Source organism: Daphnia pulicaria, chromosome 8 (assembly GCF_021234035.1).
Source record: "Daphnia pulicaria isolate SC F1-1A chromosome 8, SC_F0-13Bv2, whole genome shotgun sequence".
NCBI lineage: Eukaryota > Metazoa > Arthropoda > Branchiopoda > Diplostraca > Daphniidae > Daphnia > Daphnia pulicaria.
The window spans coordinates 5,789,374-5,815,134 of record NC_060920.1 but is presented as its reverse complement, the minus strand read 5'-3'; the positions used below and the strand labels follow the sequence as shown (position 1 = coordinate 5,815,134).

The following is a 25,761-nucleotide window of genomic DNA, read 5'->3' as shown; positions in this document are numbered from 1 at the left end:
CAGGCGGTTTTTCATGACGAGTTTAATTTTCCTTTACTTTTAATTGGAGCAATTGAGAGTTTAAAAGGCGAGCGATCAGCAAATTTTCATCAGCGTTGGTTCAGCAGCGGAAAAGCAAACAGCATTTTAAACTTAAAGGTTAGCTTCTTTTTCAAAATCATTCAAATCGGATTTCAAGCGAGATCATCTCATCGCAAAAATTTTGAAAAGTGATTGAAAAGTTAAATTTTTTACAACTCGTCATTTTTTTCATTTAGAAAATTTGCTGTTTTGAAGAGCAAACTTTTGTTCTACTAACATTATTAAATCTGGAAACCATGAAAGCAGCAGTAAGTTACCTGATTTTTCCTTTCATAACGTATCCCAATTATTGTTGCCTAGTTCGTTATTGTATTTTTGTTTAGGCTATCATTTTAACTTGCCTCTTTGCGGCTGCTTTGGCTGCTCCGCAATACCAGCGGGCTCAAGTAGCTTACGGTGACAACTACGAGCTTGAAGAGATTCAAAGACAGTGGGAACGCTTCCTTGAGTAAGCAACAGTTGAAACTTTAAAAGATTGCAGACGAAATAAATATACGAACCTTTTAGGTACCTTCCATGGCTGAGAGGACAAGCTGGTGCCCAAGGACCCCAAGGACCCGCTGGAGCTCCCGGAGTTGTTGACAAATCTGATAAATATATTGCTGGACCACCTGGAGCCCCTGGCCCGCAAGGATATGCTGGACCTAAGGGAGAAAAGGGAAATACTGGCGCCCCTGGATCTACTGGCGCTCCGGGACCTCAAGGAAATCCCGGAGATGATGGAGCACCTGGAGCACAAGGATTGACTGGTGCAAGAGGCAATGATGGAGCTACTGGTGCCCCTGGTGCTCCTGGTTACTCTGGCGCAAAGGGAGAACCCGGAGCTCCTGGAGCTCCAGGCATGAATGGAGCACCTGGTGCTCGAGGCAAAGACGGTTACAATGGAGCCCCTGGACCTTCTGGACCTAAAGGAGAAACGGGTGCCCCTGGTGTAACTGTTCAATCTAATGTTCCCGGACCAGTTGGAACCCCTGGTTATCCTGGTAAAGACGGAGCTCCTGGCGCTCCTGGAGGACCCGGGCCCATTGGCCCAGTTGGAACAACTGGACCCCAAGGCCCCGCTGGTAAAGATGGTTCTCCTGGTTACCCTGGCAGCCCTGGTCCCAAGGGAGAGGCTGGAACTCGAGGTTATAACGGTGCTCCAGGCAAAGACGGACTTAACGGCGCTCCTGGATCTATCGGCCCTGTTGGACCTCAAGGCCCTGTTGGAAATCCAGGCTACGATGGAGCTCCTGGTAAAGACGGTTCCAATGGCTTGACTGGCGCTCCTGGAAAAGATGGATACAACGGCGCTCCTAGTGCTCCAGGTTCGTTAACCGTGGAAAATGTTATTAATATAATTCTTCTAATGATTTTAACTTTTTGGCTAAGCAGGACCTCAAGGCGAACAAGGCAAAACTGGTAAGGATGGTAATCCTGAGGGACCTGGTGCCCCTGGTGGCCCGGAGCTCCCGGCTCCCAAGGTCTTCAAGGAAAAGAGGGCTCTGGATACCCTGGCAGCCCTGGCCCCGTTGGACCTGTTGGACCAGTTGGACCGATTGGACCTCAAGGTAAACCTGGTAACCCAAGATACCCCGGAAGTCCTGGCCCCGTTGGCTCCGTCGGTCCGGTCGGCCCTGCTGGCTACCAAGGCCATAGCCATTAGAAAGACAAATTAAGGCGCTGATTCACGATCTTTGCCGCAACCTCAAAGAGAAGCCGCTGGAACAGCAGCAAGGATCAATTTTAACTCACCGAATTCGCTACACCGTCGAACGAATCGTTCGCAGTCACTTGTCCGAGCCTGGTAATAACCGCGAGGAGCTGGAGAAGAGTTGCCGTAACCAACTCTCGCCATGATTGTCGGCCACCACTTCCTTGGTGATTGATTTCCTCTTCGAGTCACCACATCCGATGAAGCTGAGCGCCGCCTGTCTGTCTGTCAGCGAAATGTGCCGTTGCGGTCCCCTGCTTGACTCGACCGGAGAGTCTACACGCACCGTAGAAAATCTGCTCACTGTTGTCGACGACGCCAAAATTGGTAGCAAAATTAGAGAGAAAGCTGCCCTCGCTGCTGGCTATCTCTCGCTCGGCGAACTGGAATATCCTCGCCGGAAGCACGTCATTGAACACTTTCTATGTTCCACCGAGGTGGTAGACTTCATTTACATTTTCAGGCTAAAATAATAATTTTTTCGTCGAATTTTAATAGGAAATGAAAGATTTCGAGATACAATTAGGACATACAACAAGGATCTCCTGGTTCAGATTGAGGTGCTATTGGAGGAGGATTCGGACAGTCACAACAGAGCACAGTAGTCGGACCACCAGGACCACCTGGCGCCCCTGGACCTGTTGGACCGAAGGGAGAAACTGGAAATGCTGGAAATCCAGGAACACCTGGAGGACCCGGACCTGTTGGCCCTGCCGGATTCAATGGTGGACCTGGTGGACCTGGACCAGCAGGCGAAAGTGGCTCTAATGGAGCTCCCGGCGCTCCTGGCGGACCTGGTTTCCCTGGAGCAAAGGGAGAAGCTGGATTTAACGGAGCACCTGGTCTCAATGGAGGTCCAGGATCCCCTGGCAGAGACGGCTTTAATGGATCACCTGGATTAGCTGGACCCAAGGGTCAACCTGGCTCACCCGGAGTAACTTTGCCCTCAAATCTTCCTGGACCTGCCGGGTCTCCTGGCTTCCCATGTAAAGACGGAGCTCCAGGTTTCGCTGGCGGACCTGGACCTGTCGGCCCGGTTGGACCTCAAGGACCAGTTAGCCCAGTTGGCAGACCTGGTGAAAATTGTTTCCTTGGAGGACCTGGCCCTAAAGGTGAAGCTGAAAGTCCTGGTTTCCCAGGTGGACCTGGCAGAGATGGACAACCCGGTGCTCCAAGCGGGCAATCTGGACGTTGGACCCCAAGGACCTGCTGGTTCCCCTGGCTTCAATGGCGCTCCCAGAAAAGGGAGCGCCATTTCTCTGGCGGGCAAGGAGCTCCAGGCAAAGACGGACTACCAGGCGGACCAGGTTTCCCAGGTAGCTACTTTTATTCCATTTATTAATTTAAAAATTATTCTATTTAAACTTCAAAACTAACTACTACTTGTCTTCTACTTATCTAACTACTTATCCATGCGGTCCCAGAAAACCAGGCAGACCCGGCAAAGATGGACTTAACGGAGGCCCCGGCGCTCCTGGCTTCCCAGGCGGACCCCGACCAGTTGGACCTCAAGGCAAACCCGGTGCTCCAGGTTTCAATGGCGAACCTGGACCAGCTGGACCCGTTGGACCGATTGGTGGCCCCGGACCTCAAGATAAACCAGGAACACCAGGTAGTCCAGGACCAGTTGGACCGGCTGGACAAACCGGAATTGCCGGAACTGTGACGCCAGTTCAAGCCCCGGCATACGAAGTACCTGTTCATCAACCTGCACCAGTTGATCAGCCATCTTACCAACAACCAACTCAAGCACCATTTTGGGCAGCTCCGACTCAACCGTCGTGGTGGACTCCTGTTCAGCCCTCATTCCATCAGCCGCAGCAATGGGCCTACGGACGATGAACTCTACCCGCATTCTTGAAACAACAACTACACTGAAAAGAAAAACTTTCCACGGTGAAAGTCGCTTCAAGACGACAAAAGAAGATAACACACCTCTATTTTCGATTATTCATTTTATAAATTCCTCATCTTCGCAACATGGTGATTTCTAATTATATACTTACATTTTAATTCAAAGTGCTATACAAATAAACTGCTTTACTAAATTCAAATTTTATCACATGAGCAAAGTCATGTAAAATGAAAAATAATAAAAACATGTAAATGTCAAAATGTAAATTGTTTGAAATCAAATTAATTTTGAAGCTAATATGAGCCATGTTTAAATTTTCTCAATAGTCGGGACGATACCAAATTTAACTCGAGAAATGAATGCTGTGGAAATTGTTGTGACGATACGGTCTGAACACACTCCCTTTTTTACAGAAACCGTTTTGTTTTTGAAGAGATAGCGCTTTTCGAAGAGAAAATGAAACTCACGGAAATTGGCCCTCATAAGCCTTGCTATTGGCCTCAATTAGTCCTGAATTATATAGAAAAAGTTCCATTTATAGAGTCTACCAATTTTGTCTGTATACAAAAATAACATCTCTCTATTAGCGTATATAGTTTACTGGGAAAAATCCAGACCTAGTAAAGCGCCTGTGATGTTTTCTGGATCCAATAAAGATGATGTTATACCAACTTTTATACAATTATTATACTGTGCAGACAGCAGTTGATTAATTGGTTGAACCTTGTACCAAGAATTAAATGATGGGAAACATTTTTAGCATTGATCTAACTCGCTGTCTACACATTACAAATTCGTAACTACATACATGATCAGCCCAAAATGTGTCCAATCTCTTTTATTTTTCAAAAGCGAATACGAACGAAAAAAGCGCCAAAGATATTTACGCACAAAAAAAAAGATGGAAAATTTCAACGCTATTCAATTTCTGTAACATATTATTGTAGCTTGTCCTCAGCCAAAAATGTTTTTGAAAAAATTTGAGGGGTAATGGGGAAAGAATTTACCCTGATGGTAGCCAAAATTCGCTTCAGCGAATCAGGAATTGGTGGAACAAGTTCCACCATCCCCCGTAACCCCCCTAACTGCTGGATGGTTCTTGTTCCTCCAACAGTACTTCAATTTTTGATTTTTGGCTACCAAAATTGTTTCACTCTTGTATAAATTAGATAGGAAACGTGGGCTATCCTCATTCTCTATTTTCGTTCGTTCCCCTGATCGTTTCAACTCGATCGTTCTTTGCCCTTGATTTAAAATTTGACTGAAGATAGATTGATTGAAGATGGAAACGGAAGCAAGCGTATCCGAGCTACTTCAAGATCGGTGGGATCTACTGAAAAAAAAAACTCGTTTGGAACAATTGTTGACTGCATTTCCGAGTGTTTTTTGAGGGATCATCCAGACGAGTTATTTCTGCCATCCATGGCCAAGTCGCTAGAGGAACGCTGGATGGTAAGTTTTTTATTATTTAATTCAATTTTTTTATTTACTTTTTGGACGTGTAACTAATATTCCTTTTTTATTTTACAGAAACTCTCGGAAGTCGAAAAGGAGCCTTATCGCCGCCTGATGGAGAAAAGAAACAAAGTAATCGAGGAGGAGATCAAAATTTTGGATAACATCATCATTGCCAAGCGTCCGGGAAGTCGGTCGTATTCAAGAGACAAATTGACCGTCCGAATCCCAGAGAAGGATAAAGCCATGGAAAACAAAATAGGTTTCAACCCCATTTTTTGGTGAGTTTCCATTTCATATTTCTTTAGATTTCTTTAATTTATTTTTTTTTTTAATTTACGTATTTGAGTGGCGATTTCCGCAAGAGCGTCTCGAAGAAACCAAACTAGCGCAACAACATCCTGGAAATGCAAACGACTGCCGTCAAGGAATGGTTTTCTTTATCCAAAACAATCCAAGGAGTGTACAGTATCCTAAAAAAAAATCCGAACGGCGATTTTTTTGTTTTAAGCCACCTATCCATATATCGGGAAACTGTGTTTGGCTTTTTTACATAAATTTAGGGGGATAGGAACAAAGCGAAAGGTGGGAAGAAAGTAATGTCTAGAATAGCCTTAGGCTCGTTGTCAATTTTTGGACAAGTGACGAGAAAACCTAAAAGCTGCGGGAATAATTCGTTGTTCATTTTTTCGCGCCATGACAATTCCAGACAGCCTGTCTGATTTTGTTCATATTTTTGGGGGGGATGGGGTGGAGACATGGCCATGGGCTAATTGAGCCTATAACTCCTTTTTTCATTCTTCCCAGTTCCCACCATTCGCTTTGTTCCTTGCCTCCCGGATTTAGGTCTAAAGCCAAACAGTTTCCCAAAATATGGATAGGTGGCTCAAAACAAAAAATCGCCGTTCGGATTTTTTTGTAGGATACTGTACATACATCGGGCCAAGTCTGAGTTTGAAGCATACACAGGTAAAATTTAAAATAATAATTAAAAAATAAATAAATTGATAACTAATAATTTGATTGAAAAATATAGGATCCTCAGAAGGCAATGAGGTGGTGGACCACATCTTACTTAAGACTCTACGTTATGGAAATTTTGATTTTTATTGATGGTTGCGACACATATGAAATCTGCTTGGTGAAATGTATTTTCATATGTATCCACCCGTTATCAAATATTTTTCAAGTGATTAACAAAAGTTCAAGAACGTCGATACAATTTTCCTGTTTTTTCATACGACCCATATTTCTTTTGTTAATCAATCATACGCCATAATGAAATTTGTTGAAAAGCATGAAATTCCATGAGTCAAGACCCAATACTAGTTTGGAAGCTTTTTAAGTCACTTAAATTTTAGTGTAGTTAAAAGACTAAATAAAGGTTGGGGAGGGGAGAGGAAATAAAAATCCAAAATCTCCGACTTGTTTTCTAAATGTGGGGTTGGATGGGTGGAGAGAAAAGTTTAAAATGGCCGATTTGTAAACCCTTCCTCCTCCTACGCATAACGAATTGCCGCCAAAAATTCAGCTCGGGAAATATGGCGCCCCTTGACAGTGAAAAAAAATTCTGTTTGGTGTGTATCACGAGTCGTGCCTGCTGTCATCTTAAAGCTCTCTGGCTGAATTTTATTGATCTCTTTAGTTTAATTTTCATCGGAAATTAAATCATGTGTGATGTGTATAACACGAGTCGTGCCTGGGTGGTTGGATGGGTGGAGAGAAAAGTTCAAAATGGCTGATTTGTAAACCATTCCTCCTTCTATGCAGAACGCATTACCGCAAAAAATTCAGCCAGGAAATATGGCGCCCCATGACGGTGAAAAAAAAATTCTGTTTGGTGTGTAACACGAGTCGTGCTGTTGTCGTAAAGCTCTCTGGCTGATTTTGTGTTTCTGTTACATTTTCATTAAACTGGGCCGATAATCTTAACTGTTTGCCAAGTTTTTGTTTCGGTGGCAACGGCTTCAGTGTCGTGATCTCTACACGCTGCTCTGCATCCTGGACGGAAGAGCCGGCCAATACCAACAAGTCGTCGTCGTCGTGGACTGACGGGTATGTTTTTAAATAGAATATTATATCATCATATGATGATGATGGGTACAAGTGCAGCATGGTCGATATTTCCGATGGTGTTGGTTCTTTTTCGAATTCGAAATTCAAATTCGAAAAATGTTGTTCCTAGAGATTCTTCTCTCTCTCTCTTCTTCTTCTTCCATTGATCTCTATATTATTTCGTTTTCTGTCGAAATTGGTTGGGTAATTTTTTCCCCTTTCTCTTTCATTTCTAGTGTGTGATGGATAGGTTCAAAAGGCCGGAGGTCTCTTAGGCGTGACTTCACTCGGACTCTTGATTCTGGGCCTTCTGTTGGTGTTCATCCTGATCCTGCTCGTCATTTTCGTCGTTCTAGCTGCCTTGTTGCCCAGAACCAAGGCCCAGGAGGCGCCCAAAGTCTGCGACACGCTGGCCTGTCTCCGAGCGGCAGCCCAGGTAAATTCTTTTCTCTTTTCTTCGTCTTCTTTTTTATTTTGATGATTTTCCGGGCCTCTTTATTTTTTTTGTCCACTCCCACTTTCGCTCGTCAATCTGAGCGTGAAGTTCCCGTCCGTTTCTATTCGATTCATTTTCCGTCCTCACTTTGTTAGCGTCGTAACGATCGCCTTATCGATAGACGATCGTCATGGGCCCACCAAGAGAAAAGCGAAACTTGTCCGATTCTCCCCCCCCCCATTTAGTCTTTCTACTCGCATCGATAGACTAGCACTCCCACATACATAGCGCACACAATTTACGCCTTTTACATTTTTGTTTATTATTTTGTGTGTGTGTGAGCTTTGTTTTGTTTTTATTCATGGAGAAAGGGGTGGGTTTCATATGTACAGTACTGCTACTACCCGTGCTGGTCTTTTCTCCTTTGGCCTTTCTGTGTGTGTTTTGGTCTCGGTTGTTTTTCGAAGCTGGGGTCGTTGTTGTTGTTATTGCTGTTGTCCATTAATCAGGTTCTGCGAAGCCGAAGACTGTATATCTACTAGGTTATCATGCAAGGGCTGGTTGCCTCCGATAGGTATATTTTTTTGTTTCCTCCCTCCGTCTGAATATGTGGCCGGAATGAAGCGATGCGAGAGATGTGAGAGATAGACACAGAGAAAGAGAAAAGATAGCGAGCGCACAAGAGAGAGAGAGACTGAGTAAGTATTGCCGGGGCTATGGGGGTATGCCACGGAATACATGCAGCGCATACAACAACAACAACAAGAAAAAGGAAAAGAAAGAAATAAAGGGGGGAACGAAGATCCATCGAGAGCCAAAGTGGTGCGGTAGAGAGTCCAGCAAAGTCGCTCTCTCTCTCTCTCTCCTTGGCAGTGGTCTGCCAAAGAAAAAATCCCGGGGAATGAAGCCAAAAAAAACACAGCACACACACTGGTGTGCTGTGTGCAGGGCTCTGCCGCTCAATGGCGATGCAGTATCTATAATGACGAGTATGTATAGCGCAGAGAGAGAGAGAGAGACGAGCGTGTGTGAAAACGAATCCGGCAACTCTGGCTGACTTTTATGGACGTGCGAGATGGAATCCCAAAATCATCCCCCAACCTAATAGAAAAAAAAATTATTCCGTCTCTGTATGTACACGGAATAGTCTGGACGGAGAATGGGGGGGGGGGGAATGCGGGGTGAAGCTAGGACCTTTTATCAGCTTCGACATCATAACATCTACACTATATTAGCTATGACCGTTTTGTTATTTTCTCTTTTTTCTTGTCCGTGCCTAGTCATTATTGATCCATCGAGAGAAACCAGATGAGTGGGGGATTGGTAATGCGGAAGAGGCTTTGTGTATAGTCTAGATATCTCTTCTCACGCAATTTGTGGTTTACGCGCTGGGTACCACTGCACTGTCGGCACCGCCCGTAATTGCATATTTGGCTCGAATATCCGAATTTTAAATTTCCCACTATATCCAATTGGATTAGAGTCTCGTCTCTGGGAGCGACAACCTCTTGATATGAATCAAACTGTAAAGTGCGGGTTGTATACCTACTGTATTCTTTCGGTGGTTACCGCACATCCTGCGGAAGGGAGAAAAACAAAAGTGAAGTATTTATTTTTAAACTTGAAATGAATTGCCGACTTTCTTTTTCGGGTGGCGGGAAGATTTGTGAATTAGAGACGACGAAATATATCAGAGAAACGACACCCCGCGCTCAACACTTTGGCGACAAACAGTAGGATCTCTCAAACAGCTATTTTGTCGTCTCTGCAAATATTGTGTGCGTGAGAATGGGCCGAAAACGGGAACTGTGAAGGGAAAACGGCATTGAATTGCTTGTTTAGATCGCATCTAAAGCCCCTCGTTCTTTCCTTTTTCACGCTTCGGATTCGAATGCAAAGCGGATGGTAGACAGATGATATAGATATAAAGAGACAGATGAGAGACAGAGAGAGTTATGACTGTCATGAGTATTGTAATATTATAAGCACAGAAAAAACCCATACAGGGAAATGCGTTCGCCATTTTTTGATTGAAATGAATTCGGCGTCTAATTTGAATCATTTTGAAATTTTTTCAGGAGCATCGACCGCCCCGCCAACGAGCACGAACCAACCGAATTCGTCTTGCTCTACACGCTACTCTACATCGCGGACGGAAGAGCCGGTCAACACCAACACGTCATCGTCGTCGTTTTCGTGGATTTGTGGTTGTAGCGACGATTTTCTGCTGAAGAATTCTTGCTACTCTGATTACGCCACCTTCTGTTTGACGGGTGAGTCCTGCCCATCGGCAATTATTTATGATCATTAAGAATTATCCTTTGCTATTCTGTCGATGATGTTATTTAGTCCGTTGTCCGTTGGCGTGCGTGATTTTCCGCTGTTGGAAAGAAGGGGGAGGGAATAAAAGAAGAGATGATGGGTACAAGAGCAGTATGGTCGATATTTCCGATAGTGTTGGTTCTTTTTCGGCTTGTCCCTTTGGCGCTTGGTGGGAGATTCAGCCTGGATCCTTTTGGATCCTTTTGGCCGAGTCGATGCCCGAGCGGACGCGTTTGAAACGAGGTGCTGTCGAAAAAGAAACGAACGAACGAAAAACAAATTTTATTTTGTGAGTGTTCGACTCTCTGCAAACATTTTTTTTCCCCCGTCGACGTTTTGTTTTTGTTTGGTGCGATCGTGAAATATGTTTTGCGGGCAACCAAATTTTTCGGGTTTGATTTCGTCGCGGATTATTGCGGCCACCACCACCACCACCGTCAATCAACAATTGCTTCTTCCGTGTTAATCCGATTCGCATTGTGGAAACTTATAATTTATTTGTCGAAAAAAAATGATAAGACAGTGTAATTCGACGCAAGAGTTTTAGTTTTCATGACATGGCCGACTTTTGATTGATTGAAGTCGAGTGCAAGTGACTTAAGGAACTCTCGGAACTCTTGGACGGGAGTTTTTTTTCCCGATGCCCTTACAGTTACGTATGTGTGGATATGCGTGTCTTTGACGTTACTATTGTCCCCGTGTCCTCGTCTGCTGTGTTTCAACCCCCCCCCCCCCTCGTGTGACGTGTCTTGTGTGTGTGCCGAACCGTTTCGTGCGTCTTGTCTCTCGGTTCCGGATCCATTGAAAATCGGAAGTTTTTCTTTTCTTTTTTCTTTTGTTTTTTTTATTTATTTATCTATTTTTTCCGTCGGCAAACGACAAGAAAAAGTTGGATGGTTGTCCGCTACTGACTTCTTGTAACAACTAGTGCTAGTAGGGGGAAGCCCATCAAATCAAAGGATCCGCCATTGAACATACTTATTTTCTTACTTACTTACTTTTTTTCAACTTTAATTGAATTTTTCTTATTTTCTTGCACGTGTCGTTTGGGTGTAGTATAACGAAGAAAAACCCTGGGTGGGTGGCGCTCATCAGCAGTCAAGCGGTGAGCTCCGGCTCTGCTTGTCCTGTGTGTCGTTACTCGAATGACTTTTCTTCTTCTTCTTCTTTTCTCTCCTTCGCATCGGCCAACGTCGTCGTCGTGTGGTGCCAGTTTTTTTTTTTTGTTAAGTATTTGGGAATTTTTTGCGACTCACTCGACTAGTTTTTTCGCCGTACGACTCCAGGCGCGCTGGTTCCGCAATCAATCCGACATTCTCGACGCTTGCCAACGTGTCTACAAAACCGGACGAAAAAAAAATCCATGTATCTATATTTTTATAAGGAAGTTAAAAGAAGAAAAAAAAATCACACGCGTGATGGTGGTTAAAATTTTTGTTTAGTGTAGCCACAACCTATACGTGTAGCTCTTTTGATTTCAGATAGGCTGCTTGATGCAGTTCAGGGTTATGTTGTGGAAGGCTTTCCTCCGTTTTATTTGTTCGCTCGGTTGATGAATGGAAGAAAAGAGGAGAGACACAACTTTCTGAGCAGAGCTCTGGCTCAGATGTCGTAGTTTTTTGGGGGGTATAGGGGGAAACCGGGTGACGGTTACAGCTTCTTCTTGTTGTCTATTTGCCTGCTGTTATCCGTCTCTCCATTTCGTGGCCCGCACGTTGAATAACGTCAAATTTCTTTTATAGTCTCTCTCTGTCTCTCCCGTGTGTGTCCTTGTCACCAAGCAAATCATCTAGCGCCGTGTGTTTTTTTTATGTTTTTCTCTCTCTCTTTGTTATTTATATGTTGTAAAAGGAGAAAGGAAACAAAAATTGCTGGGTTGGTGCATACGGTGGGAGTGGTGGATAGTTGATTGCGATCAAGAAAAAATGAAATAAAAAAAAACAACTGCTTTTTTTCGCTCGTTTGTTTTGTTTGACGGACTTCAATGCTAAACTGGTTAGGCAAACAATTTCACCCCTTTTTCTCCGCTTTTGACGTTTTTGGGGTAATTTGATGATGAAAGGATCGGTCAATTTAATCCCGAGCGACGGTCGAACGATCTTTTGTTTGTTCAATTCAGGAGGTCGGCCATACCTCTACATGATTTCTCATTTCCCCCGTTTGACCGGCTCAAAGTGACTTGTATCCAGAATTTTGGTTTTCTCTCCCCGCGACGCTAAACGAGAGCGGGATAGTCTTGACGTCGTGCGTGAATTGAGCCGTGGTAGAGCGAGAGACTCTACGACCCTAAACACAAATGAGCTATAGGCTACTCTGCGGCGGCGTCGATATAGTAACTCTCTCCCTTCTCCCACCTCACAACTTGTTTGCTCGCAGATGAGGAGGAAAGCAAAGTTAATTAGTTTGAGATCCGCAGAAAACACTTACCGGGAGCGGGCGTCGCCGTCGCATCAACCGCCGACGCCCGAAAACTTTGACAGCCCCACCAGTCGTCGGCCGTATAACAGAAGCTTCAGGCCGGAGAAATCGAATCTGCATCGGCATTTTCATTTTCCTAGTGAAAAAAAAGAGAGGGAAGAAAAAATGGGAGCGGGATAATTGAACAGGAGAGATTGAAGGCTTTATAGAGAGGCAGTGAGCTCACTTGATGGTGTCTGTTGTTCCAGGATATTGCCTCCTGGAAGCGGTTTCCTTTTGTTTTTCCTGTTTTGTTATTTTTCAAGGAAGAGAAGAAGAAGGAGACGATCTTTTTTCCCTCTTAACCCCACGGGAGGATGAAACTTGCATTCACTGGCACACGCCGCCACATGCAAGGGATGGAAGGGTGGGGGTCGGGGGGGGGAGAAAATGGGTGAATGTAATCAATACTGTCGTCTGCCGAGGGGGGCCTGTATTGAGAACAAGATGCTCCTCTCCGTATGGGAGAAACAGCTGCGCAACTGCACACACACACAGGCATCTAACGTTTGTTGGGAAAGTTCCCCAGGTCAGTTGCAGAAAAGAAAATATCGACCGAGATGAAAAACTTTTATTTTTTTTCTTTTTTCTTCCGGGTCGGTGGTATAATAATATCTGAGCAAGTGGGAGTAGCAGCAGCAGCAGCAGCCAACGTGACCGCCAACGTTTTCTTCATTGGCGTTCGTCGTCGAGATGGACTATGGCTTCAATTACTTACTTTGACATTTGTGCCGTGAACGGACGAGAGACCGACCTAACCCGCTTTTTTCTTCGCTGTAGTCTTTCAATATAATGTCTGGGAAAAAAGTATTGGCAGAAAAAAAAATCAGTTGAGCGGGCGTCCATCCATCCATCCATCCGCCTCTTTATTTCTTGTGTCGGGGAGCAGTTGTTGACTGGGCGATGCCTCGCGTGCGTGATTATTCAAGCTGGATACATCATCAATGACTTAAGGCGTTTAGCTGTCGGTCGGGTTGGCGCGCCGGATTCGTTACTCTCGCAATCACGCGAATCAAACGCCGGCAAACGGAGGTGAGGGGGAAGCGAGAAGTTGATGGGACTTTGATGTCGAACGATTTTTTCGGGGTGGGGAAAGGTGATTTCCCCTTTCTCTTGCCGATTATATCGGCGTCGCTCTTTTATTTCTTATTTTTAAGTCGATCCGACGAGCGTCTTACATACATCTATAGGATCGGATGAACATTAGTTGGTACACACCTCTTTACTTTTGCTTCTTGTCTTTGACTTTTTTTTGTTTTCATTCGATTCGGTCAGAAGAAGATCGACTGTGAATCAATCAAGGAGAGATACGATCGAACGTGTTTCGCCCCATTGTCGCGACTGTTGGGCACCGCTCTCCAATGTTTTACGGGATCGACATGGCTAACGCGATGGCGGGGTAGTAACTCTTTCTTCTGCCGTTGTGTCTCTTTTTTTACCTCGTTTGGCCGATGTGTCACATGAGGAGGAACAGAGAGAAATAGATTTTGATTCACTGTTGGAATCGTCTGGGCTGTGCTGTGTGTGTGTGTGTCGAATAATCATCTCTTTTGCTTGGTTTCATTTCGTTTGATTCGTTGCCAACCGTCGCCATCAACCCAATAGCACACGGCCATTTCAGTATTGATATATCTGACAATATCTTTCAGTTGTCTTGCTTCTTTGTTGTCGGACCAATTTCACTTGCGAGCTCTTCTTTTTTTCCCCCTTTGCTACAACTTCTCTCGTTGTAGTAGTAGTAGTCGATGATATACTGCATCTATTTGTTGATTCAGCCGACCGACGACAATCTTACCTATTCCGCATACAAGTAGTACACGGGAAAAACAAATTGGGGGGGGGGGACAAAACAAATACAGAGACTTTTCCAATGTCATTTTCTTTATCGACGCTCGACGTGACACGGTAAATATATTCCGTATACTGTGTATACAGTGTGTGGGTGGATGTAAACCAATAGTCTCCGTTCTAGCGTGCATAGAGAGTTGACAGGCAACACGGGCAGGATGGCGTAGAATTCGGGGGAAGTACTTCTCTCTCCGACGTCGACAGAGACCCGACGAGGGACGTTTAGGAGCATCAACTGAATCGTCGATGATAAAAGCTTTGGAGGTTATATTTTTATCTACCTGAAATCTGGTTTGGCTAATAATAAAAGGGGGGAAAAGAGTTCTGGTTTTGTGTAAAAGTTGAATGAGGGCGAATACTTTTACTGTTTTTTACGGACCTGCTGTTACTGGATGATGTCCGTCCTTCCGTATTTATTTTATTTATTTTTATTTATTTACTTTGAATCGAAAAATATCTGTACGCCATCGCGCTGTTTTACTGCTAGGATTTTGTTCATGATGAACTTTTGAATTGATTGCCTTCTAGCAACTTGTTGTGTCGTTTATCATCGAGAAATTCAAAACTTAACCGCTTTTCTTTTTTACCCATTACAATTTTCAAATATGTTTTACAGCCACAGACCTGATTTGAAAATGTTCCCTAAATTAATCTATCCAAAATTGGTGAAATCGAAATTTGTACATTGGCGACCAATTGCTAGGCTATCGTCAAATACCTGCCTAGAATCTTTGTCAATATGTGGCAATCCGCCTCGTAAACGATTAAATTTCTGGGTGTAAGTTTTCATAATTTCTAGAATTCGTCAAATTCCTTGCTATTCAATTTCTTTTTTATTTGTTTTAGTTGTAACACCTATGCAAGAAGCAGACCACAAGTGATTCAAATTCTCAAAGAAAACGGAATAATAGTAACCGCAGATCTGTTGAAGAAATTCAACTTCACGGTAGAAGAATTTCAAGCCGATTCGAGACTTCTTAAAAGAAAAAAAAGGGAAAAATGAAACAAAGTACTTTGAAAAAAGACCAGAATGAACCAGAAACGTGCAATCCGCCGTTTATTGATCTTGATGTCGATCTTTCATATCTCGGGATAAATTTTACCGTTAAATCGTCTCCATCACTTAAAAACGAAGTCTGGATCCCATCAGAAGAAAATGTGATTGACGGGTCAACTCTCCAAGAAAATTGTGAGCCAAAATTACAGGCATTTGAGCAATATTATTCTGACAAATCTGCTTCTTTTCACACATATTGCCTCGGTATGCTTTTTTCGTTTTAGTTTTCTTTTTTTTATTGTTTAGTAACCAAAATTTATTTTTTCAATAGAACAACTGTCGTCCAGTGACGATTTACCTGAAGGTTGGAGTGGTGATTGTCTGATTTGTCCAGGCAATACTGCTTTTAAATGTTACAACGCCAACAACAGCCTCTCCTGTCCAAAGGACAGTATTGAATGGAACGAAATTTTTTCCATGTTAACAGGTGTTTCGCATTTGTCGCTTCAAGAGAAGATTGAAACGCTCACATGGTAAGACCAATTTCATTACCAAATTTACTTATTTTTTTTCTAATAAGTTTTTTTTGTTTTCAAATAGGCGAGTTTGCCCTTTCTATGGGATCTTGGAAATCTTGGCGTCCAATGTTGTTGTGTGGACAACTAAAGTAGAAACGGTCGACGGACCGATTTGCTCATTTTGCGATCGTTACGTGAGTCCCATCTACCGCACGACAACGAATTCATGCGTATCCTGCGAGCACAATTACATAATAACGCTATTTCCACCAACTCCAAGAATTCTTGATATCCCAAAGACAGATGTGCCCCGGAAGAACAAGACGTTAGTCTTCTTGTGCGCCCGGCTATCGGCTGGGAATACATTGACGGTTGGATACTTTGACAAATTGGTCGCGTCACTAGAACAAAGTGAAAGGTGAGCTGTATTAATTGCTATTAATTTGGTAGTTGTCTAATTTTACCCATTTTCTTTTACTTTCAGCAATCCAGGACGGTTTGGTAAATTCAACCGTCCCGGGTTGCCGGCAGGAATGGAGATTGTTGGAAAATTTGTTGCCCGCGCGACTGCAACTACAAAAATTGATACTAGAAACGAGCGAACCATCAATGCTGAAGCTGATTGGCTACCGATGAATCTGTTGCCAGAGTTCATCGTACATCGCTACTGGCCGGGAAATACAGTTCTCATAGGAATGTCTTCACCTTCCTGTTTAACCGTTTCGCCAAATCATCTGGTTATGCATTCGTAACATGTCTTCATCAATTCTTTTTTTTATTTTTTTTTATTTCTTTATATTTCCCCAAAAAACCTTCATTGAGGAACTTTTCGCCCGTGGCATTCCACGAGACAGCCTCTTCTGTTATTGTTATTGTCTACAATCCAGGAATGGCCATTCAAGCAAATATGAGATAATTCTCTTGGCCCAAGAATTCCTAACCGCTTTAGAACTTGGTGCGCCTACTTATGATGTGCGCCCAGCACATATTGGATTTTTACACGCGGCGATAATTGGTAATATTTCTTTTAATTTTTGTCTCACGTATTACATTCAAAAAGGAACGTGACAGTACAGCCAGGCAGACACAACACGAACAAGATGGATGAGGCTAAACAGCATGGAGCTGGAGAAAGAAGGCCACGTACTTGGCACCATACAAGTTACCCCGTCCGCCGCCTGTCGCCATCTGTTGCCAGTATAGTGTAACATGTTTGGATAAATCAACATATTTTTGTAGAGAATAAACATTTTGCATAAAAAGTTTATTCTACTGCGTACAATAAGTTTCCGGTGTGCTCATCGAAATACTATTTTGCTTCAGGTTTTTTATTTTAACTGTCACATGGAAAAATCGCCAGAAGAATTTTTACTAAAAATTCTATTGTTTTTCCGTGTTTTGAAGATCAGTATACATTTATAAGTTCACGTGTTACCCGATCCGGGCCCACTTAAATCACCCTCTTTATCACCCTCCTCTATGAGGTCACCCCAGAAATAAGGAGATGACTTACTCTATGTAAAGTTCAGCAGTCGACATTTCCCCCTCCCTAAAAGTCGAACTAGACTGGGCTGCTCCTTTTGGCGAGCTCCGGAAGCATTTCTTTACTTGGCGGCATGGGCGGTGTGGTTCAAAACGTGAAGGGGGGGGGGGAACTACTGGGAAATTGCTCCCGTTTGAGTCCATGCGAATTCCGCAATAAAATAACAAGTGTTTTCGGCAAAAGTGAATTCGGCCAAATTGCCGAATTCGCTTATTAGAATACTAGCTGAAGTTATAGCAAAATAGTCATAGCTAATAAAACCCAAGTAAGAACCCAACACAGATCCCACAGACAACGCTAAATATATACAATTATATTAGCTAAGTAAGGTTTACGCAAAAAAACTAAAATAATAATTAATATAATTTTAAATTATATTGGCTAAACTGTTTAACAGTAGCACTCGTGAGCAGTGTTTCCACCTTAAATTTTGTTTCATCCCGAAAAATTTCGAAAAAAATCCACATTTTTCCCGTCATGATTTTTTTAGAATTGCATGTAATTTCCATATTTCTCATTTTAAAATTCAGACTTTCACTTTTAACATAGATATGTTAAAAAGGATGCGTACTACAAGTGTACACCATGAAGAGTAAAAGTTTTGACGTTTCTAAGTCCATTTTTAATTGTAGATAAGAAAGAGTGTAGCCAAAAGCTTTCGATATAAAATTCGAAGTTGGGATTATTCAATATTTGTAAAATCTAGCCCATGAATGAGTAAAATAGTTTCAAATCAAAGGACATAAGACCAGCATATATTTTGTGGGCAGCCAGAAGGTTTTCTGTGAGAAAGTTGATGGTAAAGTACAGCTCAAGTGCTGTCAATTACTCCAACAATCTTTTGCTGACATCTTCCATCACAATAAGCAATCTCGTTTTACTAGGATAACAAATCTCGTGATTCTCTAGAATCAAAAAGAGTATTTCGAATGATTATTCGACGATTTTTAATTGAGTATGCCCGTAGAAAATGAACGGCTTCGAGCGAGCTTGCGCTAGACTTGCTCCCAAGCCCAGCACAAGCTCGCGGATTCCAATCTTAAAAACTTTACCTTCTAATAATACTGTTTTTAAGCTTGGACCAATTTTTTTTATTCAAGGTTGCTCCAAGCCTTTAATTTTAATGTTGTGATAAGTAAACTTTATATATGATGTTTTATATTTGATTTTTGAAACCTTTTTTTACACGTTTAAAAATGTATGAATATATTAATTAATAAATAAATAATAATACAATAATTTTCATTCAATCTTAAATCATCTCTTGATTGTAAAAACACGCAACTGCACACATAGATAATTAAAGCTATTGTTGGCCGAGTGGAAAATTTACAATATCTAAACTTCTCTTGATATTTTACGATGCACATAACACCTTAATAAAAAAATATATGGTAAAGATGTAAGAGAGGCGTCACTAAAAACTGCGTTGTTTTATATATTTCGGGGCCCAGAATATCATTTTGTTTGATCCGAGCATCTCAAATAATATTTCTCATGGGAGGTCTCAACAGGATTTTTGTGAGATTATAGCAGAACTGCATGATTTCATAAGCACTCTTCCAGGCGGATATAAGACAGCTCTTGGACAGTATGGGTGAAGTATCTCTGGGGGAAAAAGGCAGCGCATAGGATTAGCTCGCATCCTTTTTTCTCGATCAACCTAATCCCTAGATCTGGAAGCTAAACAGAAAATTATCTATAATTTTAAAGAGGTTGCCAAAAACAAAAAAAAAAAATCATCATAGCCCACCGTTTGACCACGATTATACATGCTGAAATTACTATTTTTCTGAAAAACAGAGAAGTAGCACAGCAGGGGACGCACAGCACTCTCTTATAGAGAAAAAAGGGCTGTATCATAACCTATGGAAACCACAGGAATCTTTACATAAGAAGTTTTGTAAAACATTCTCAGAAACGCTCTTATTATGATGGCCCATTTCTCGTTCGTCCTCTTTTGGAAAATGTTGAACCGACAACTCTTTGCGTCCGATGTATTGTTACAGATCAGCTAGGGTAAATTCTTCTGATGTAGCATAGAGGGTACAAATCAATTATTTTTGTTTTGTGAATTGGTTGAAAAAACGAAACATTTTCGTGTGCAGCAGCGTGAGAGTTCCAAGAAGAAACGATAGTCGTCCATAGTCATCCACCCACATCTCCCGAATTTGTTAGGATGTTACATACCTTTCCTTGAAGGCAAGCATGACTGTATAATTATTTATACTTTCCAAATAGATTCTTCTGTTCTTAGGGAACATTTTGTGTGTTTTTAAATCGAAAGAATTTATTCTTTTATCCGAAAAATCTTCCAATAGAGACATGTCCACGAACACGCAGACGGATAAACGAATATCTTGAAAAAGAAGCCGTCAATGATACATGGTAGGGTTAGCTAGAATTTCTCCCTGTGAAAGATTGTATGAGATCTTTGACGATCAGAAGTTTATGACCCTTGATATATGATATGTCTCATATATCGCTTTATTGCTTTAGATAAATCTAACATAAAATAGAATAAACGTTTTCTAGGTTGTGTGCGCTTTTCATCTAAGCCAGATAATCGTTGAGAAAAAAGAAGGAGAGGAATGATGAGAAGGAGGATTCTCTTTTTATCGAATTTTGAGAAGACGTTAATAATTTTTTTAGTTTTCCAGAAGAAAAAAAGGAACTTCCTCAATCATTTAAGTCTATTAAGATTGGTGGGGACTGTCCGATAAAGATTTTTTCCATCAAATGCTTCACCACATATTTTAGTTTTTAGCTAAATCAAAACCAATGTTCAGCATGAAAATTCATTAAAATCTCAAGTTAAAAAACTTTTAGTAATCGGAATGATTTCCTTTCTTAAACCTCGCCTGATTTTTTTGTTGCGATGAGTCAAGTCACAGTGTAGTCTACAAAATCTTTTTTGACTGTTTTTTGTACTGAATGGAGTGGAGGTATACTTGCTCAAAGGTATGGAAGAAAACACCTTTAGATCTGGTCAGATATTTTTAATATGGACTTGATGAAAGATTTCCATCACTTGTAAATATATAAATATACATCTTGATTCCATATTTTGAGAGTTCAAAAAGGATTACAAAAAGGATCAATATCTGAAGCGTGATTGTTCGCCTAAAAACTCAGAAACTGTTGTATTCAAAGCTTGAGTAGTCAGCTACAGAATCTCAACACTGTGATTTTTGTACAGCCCTTGAATAAGCGAGCTAGGACGAATTCCCACCTCTTTTCCAAGGCACTTGCCAAAATATTGTGTTCACGGAGCTTTTTTTTAGGGTAATGGTAAGATCTCTCACGAAAAACAAATTTCTTGAGTTAAACTTCTTTTTTATTTATTTTTATTTCAAAACAACGTTTTTTAACTGAATTTTTGTTTTTATTATTAAGAAACTTTCATTTCCAGAAAACGTTCAGAATACTTTCAGAATTTAAGCCTTTCGAATGTCAATGACAAGTGAATAAATTCATGGTATTAGCAGATCATCAAATATGAAAAACCACAAACAATAGGTAACAAATCTATATGCGTTTGCCGTGTTTTCCCAATGAGGTCCATATACCTTTGGGCTTGAATGCTTGCACGATGTTCGAAATCAGAGATTGTCCGTTGCCGAAAACCTTTTTCAACTTCGAGCACATCACGACGTATACCAGAAAGGGGCAAGTAAGGCTTGTGGACGTCCCATTCTTTGAGGATCTCTCAATATTTTTTCTGCTCAAGGCCCCTCTGATAAGTCTTGTTAGAAGAATGCTTTAAGAAAGGTGTTTGGGGAATCAATCTGTTTTTCTATTACTTTTGGCAAATAAAGGAATTCACTCATCAAATCTCGGTATTGCTAGACGCTCTCCAAATAAGACTTCTGTGATTCGGGGACCTGATAGTCCTGCAGGATATCGCTTGTGGAGCCATGGCCAATTTTATCAGCCAACGCTTTAAAATCGACAATTTCCTCACGGTTTGAAAAGACCTTTACGTCCAGACGGTTTCGTGTCATGCGTCATCCCAGATAGCACACTGCAGTCCCATAGACGCCCAAAACACGTCACTTTGAGACGTCTGGGATGTACTTGGCACATAGCAGATTCCCAAGTTTACATTCCTAGGACGTCTTTTACGTATGGCCAATGTCCGCTTCGCCGAGATCTCATAGCGGTCCTTATCCCGTCCCATTGGATGGACTTTAGACGTACTTGGGACGGAAAAAGGACCTCAAGAAGTCATTAATAATAAATCTTTTTCTGGACTCTGAATTTCGTTCCTTTTTTCTTTACACTTCTTTTTCTTATGAGTGTTTGCTGTGCCGACATTTTTTCACGAACGGTGATCCGGATATCCGGACAAAGTTTATTTGTCAGAGTATGCAAAGAGTTACCAGGCACACATCATAATTCGACTGCATATAACCATCATAGTTGAAGAAATATGGAACCTGACCCGGGGATCGAACCCGGATCGTCGTGGTGAGAGGCCAGTACTATACAGATGGGCCACGAAATCATATCTGAGGTTAGAAGATAAAGCTAATAATGGAATTTTAGAATCAAACTTTGCCGCGAAAAGACAAAGACAGTTTCTCCGAAATTTTCTAAGTGTCGAGAAGGAGCCAAAAAATAAAAACGGGACGCATCAGAGACTTCTACGAGAGGGAGTAAAAAATGACGTATCCGACAAGATTAAAATGAGTAACGTGTTCAAATAAGGGCTCGCAATGGGACATCTTAGAGATTCCCCTGTGCCCCCCGCACCATCCGCACGGCTTTGGTCCCGCCTTGGGACAAGAATTCCTATCTGGGATGGTGACCAGAAACGATCTTGAATCAAAAAGCGAACCAAGCGCAAAAAAAAGTTATCAAATGTCAAGCCTTCGGATTTGTGAATCAGTAAAGCATAGCCGTGGGGCAGATTGGCGTATTCAGTTGTGTTGTCTAACTGGATTTAAGGTGATGGGTGTTTTCATAAAATTTGTTCAAAATTTTCTGTTTCGAAAAAATGTTAATATTTTTGTCAAAAGTTATTTAAAAAAAAACATTTTTTTTCTTTTTATTAAAAGATGCATGTATATTCTTAAAAAATACTTATGCATGAATGAAAACTTCATTTTTTATACCAAAATTAAATTTCTAAATATAAACAAAACTAGTATTTTTTACAAGTCTTGCAACACAACAGCAGACGACGTTTCAGCGTTATTTGCTCAGTGTTTTTTTTTTGTGTTTACTCGCAATAATGATTTCGAGTGAAATTTTTTGGAATCAATTAACTTGTCATAACTTACGGGGCAGCAAAAGTATTGGTTTTAGTTTATTTTGTTCTTTTTTTGGGACATCCCCGTAGTGGTGTGCAAGTGTGTCGCTTGGGATATGTTGTCAACTCAACGTCCGCCTAATTCAACAACCAATCATCTCTTATAGGTACTTTTATTGTTAAAGCAGTACAACACCGAGAGTGTTATAATGCTGTCCTTATTGAAGCAAGCGAAAAGACTTTTCAAAAATGGTCTTTTATTTATGTTCGTCTTATAAACAATCTTCCAGTGGTAAATAAAAGTATTTTTTTTTAAATCTTGCAAATTTTGATATGTACATTTATTTGTACTTCAAAATATTAGCTTGATTGGGAGAAACGTTTCGAAAACGTGCCTGAAGTCATCACTACGTTTGTCTCTGCTAGAACTTACTGCATAAAAGATAGATTTCGTCATGTTTTAACTTTACTTCCTTCTTTTTTCGTGCCTGTTCAACTTGACACAAATAATGATTGTTAATGGCGAACCTTTCATGATGTTGAGCCATTAGTACAATAAATCAGGCTTTTAGTCGTCGATTTATATGCTTAAAAATTTAAATTTTGAAAATTATCTTAAATCAGGTTATATTTTTAATTCGTCATAAATTGCGTCCTACCTTAGATCTCAGTAAATTTATAGGTGATTTCGTCCAGGAGAGTTTGAGGTACCCTTTGTGATCATCCGCAGTTCATGAAGTATTTGAAGCAAACATTTTGTGATAAAAATCTGGAAATGGCATAACCAAGAGTAACCAAGAAGTAACGACTGTCGATGACTAAGTTGGGTTACCCATATTTGTATAGATGATTAAGCGGAGGCTGGAAGAAAAGAAAAAGCCATGGCACAGCTATGCTCGATTGATTCTGGAGAAAATGGCCCAGGTTCAAAATTCCCGCTTATTCCTCAGCCCCATCAGCTCAAAACGTTATCAGAAAACACATAGAGTCGCTGCTCGGTCCCCCTGTTCGGTGCTCTCCAGCGAAAATATTCAAGAACTCTATGATGCTTTTGTTCTTTCTCAGTTTGTCCTTGAAACATTTTCACTCTGAAGTTGGTCGCAACCTGGCTTTGTTCTTCAATAAGCTTGGAGGTTCTTTCAACGTCAGAAATACAGCCACTGACAAAGATAAAACAAGCGGGTATTACACGAGAAGGGATGTGTTTTATGCAACCAAGTTCATACCTCGCAGCTTGCAACGATTCAACTCCCGAACTACCGGGGATGGTTTGGTGGGATTAATATGTTAATGGGGGCATTTTCCCATTCTGAGATTTTTATTTAGACCTTGAAGTCTATTTTCTCGGGGATAGCTTCAAGCTTGGGGCAAGTGGAAAGGATGTTTCGCATCTTATGGCTTACCAGGCTCTTCTTAGAACATTGGCTTCCGTGTTTTCAATTTCCCGATCAAGGCTTCCGTCAAGTTTAGAAGCATATCGTTCCGTACTCTCAAGGATCAAATTTATCTATTCAGGTACAAGCAGTAGATAAAAGGTTGGAAGGATTTTTTAGATGGATTCATCAATCAAAAAAGTTCAAGGGAAAAACCCAAAGAAAATCATCGGTGATCAAAGAAAATGAAGGCTTTTCGTCCAAAGGTCCAACAGGATGGCGTACACCAATTGAATTTGCGGCCCAGAATGGTACACTTAAGAAACCAGGTCTCGGTCCACAGCATTGGATATTATACCGATCATCCATCCAAAAGAATTTGGGCCGTGCAATTCCGAAAAAGCGCTCTTATCAAATACCGATCAAGGTTGAAAGTATGTAAGTAGCATAGAAAATTTTCCGACCCAAATGGGCAAAGAATGCAAACACTAGAGAACCGAAAAGAAAGGCCGGCCATCCCTATACGACCACAGCAGATCAAACGCCTGGAGTCAAAATAAGCATCAAATTCCTCTGGGGTCACATGCTGAAAAAGCATCAATTTCTCAAGATCAACATTCTGAGAAGGCTTAAAGGCCAAGGTACTCACAAAATCAGCAAACATTACACAAATGTAATTGAAACTTGCGAACACATGTTCAAGAAAAAAAAGGAGAGGCTTACAAGAAAGATTGCAAGCATTCCTACAATTTCCCGAAAAACGAAGGATCGTGAGAGTCCTCAGGTGAAAGGAGTTATAGCTGCATCTGTTCTTCAGGGGACAGTTTTTCATATCATGCCCTCTCAGAACGTGGCCAAATGGTTTTTGCATCTTTTTATTTGAAAATCCCATATGCCAAAAATAATTTTCAAATCATGCCAACAAAAGGTTTCCCATTCATAAAAATCCAGATTGGTTATACAAATCCCTAATCAAGGAGATCCACAGGTCATTCTTGGAAAACAAGTGAAGGAGCTTGAGCAGTTGCTTCTCTCACCATCGTGCCAAAAAAGCTGTCTCTGATTTTAAGGACATTAAAATGTATTGCGGTTGCTGGAAAAGTTCCTGTCAAAAAAGGTTTTATTAAAGCAATCTAAGAAAAGCTATGAGAGGAACTGGTCGTGAATCTCTTGAAATAATTTGAAAAGGATTGTTTGAGAAAGAAAGGCTTGATAGGATTCTTTAAGGAAAGCTCGAAGGGAAACTTGAGGGTATTCATAAAAAAAAGCTGAATCTAGCTCTTAAATTAATTGCAAACGAAGTACATCTGGAGCAAGTATCTCTCTTGACTTGTTTTCGTCATCTCAATAAGAAGAGATTTTGAAACAAAAAGTAAATAAACGGTTGCAAAAAAAGGACTTGAAAGGGCCCTCATAAGGTTTGCATTTTTAAGATTATTCATAGAGAAAGCAGACGTATGTGTCGTCCGACCAGTATCTCTAACCTAACGATCGGTATCACTATTTCCGTGTAGTTTTAGCTCCCTTTTTACTGCTGTGTGGATCTCGCGTTTTTTCATAAAATGAAATTATGCCTCTTTTGCATCAAAGGAAGGTCATACCGTGAACTCCACTCAGTAGCAACAAGCTGGCTGTCCGAAGGATTGATGACAGGGGTAACCACGATGTTGACATTGACAGCCATATCCGGCCAATTACCAAATTAAGCCGTGGACATTGCAAGTCCAACACAGTCGAGTGGTGTTGAGGTGTACACGACGACCTTAGTTGCGTGTTGTGAATTCAATCCTGCAATTGCACTTGGACTTTTAGGAGATTGACTGCTAGGTAGTTGTGGTGTATACTCCTTTCGTGATCTCGTAACAACTGCCTCC

General features: G+C 41.5%; 2 protein-coding genes across 2 annotated transcripts; both read left to right on the top strand.

Moving 5' to 3' along the window:
- LOC124311894 (collagen alpha-1(I) chain-like) lies at positions 1-3,616 on the top strand. The gene is made up of 7 exons (XM_046776262.1): positions 1-138; positions 258-329; positions 405-529; positions 589-1,388; positions 1,456-1,631; positions 2,334-3,090; positions 3,207-3,616. Exons 2-7 carry the CDS (start codon positions 318-320, stop codon positions 3,614-3,616), a joined length of 2,280 nt encoding a protein of 759 aa, XP_046632218.1. The 5' UTR covers positions 1-138; positions 258-317.
- Positions 3,617-10,362: 6,746 nt separating this feature from the next.
- LOC124312667 lies at positions 10,363-16,797 on the top strand. Its single transcript, XM_046777154.1, has 6 exons — positions 10,363-11,262; positions 14,819-14,980; positions 15,049-15,463; positions 15,531-15,732; positions 15,800-16,135; positions 16,202-16,797. Exons 3-6 carry the CDS (start codon positions 15,202-15,204, stop codon positions 16,467-16,469), a joined length of 1,068 nt encoding a protein of 355 aa, XP_046633110.1. The 5' UTR covers positions 10,363-11,262; positions 14,819-14,980; positions 15,049-15,201; the 3' UTR covers positions 16,470-16,797.
- Positions 16,798-25,761: the final 8,964 nt, after the last annotated feature.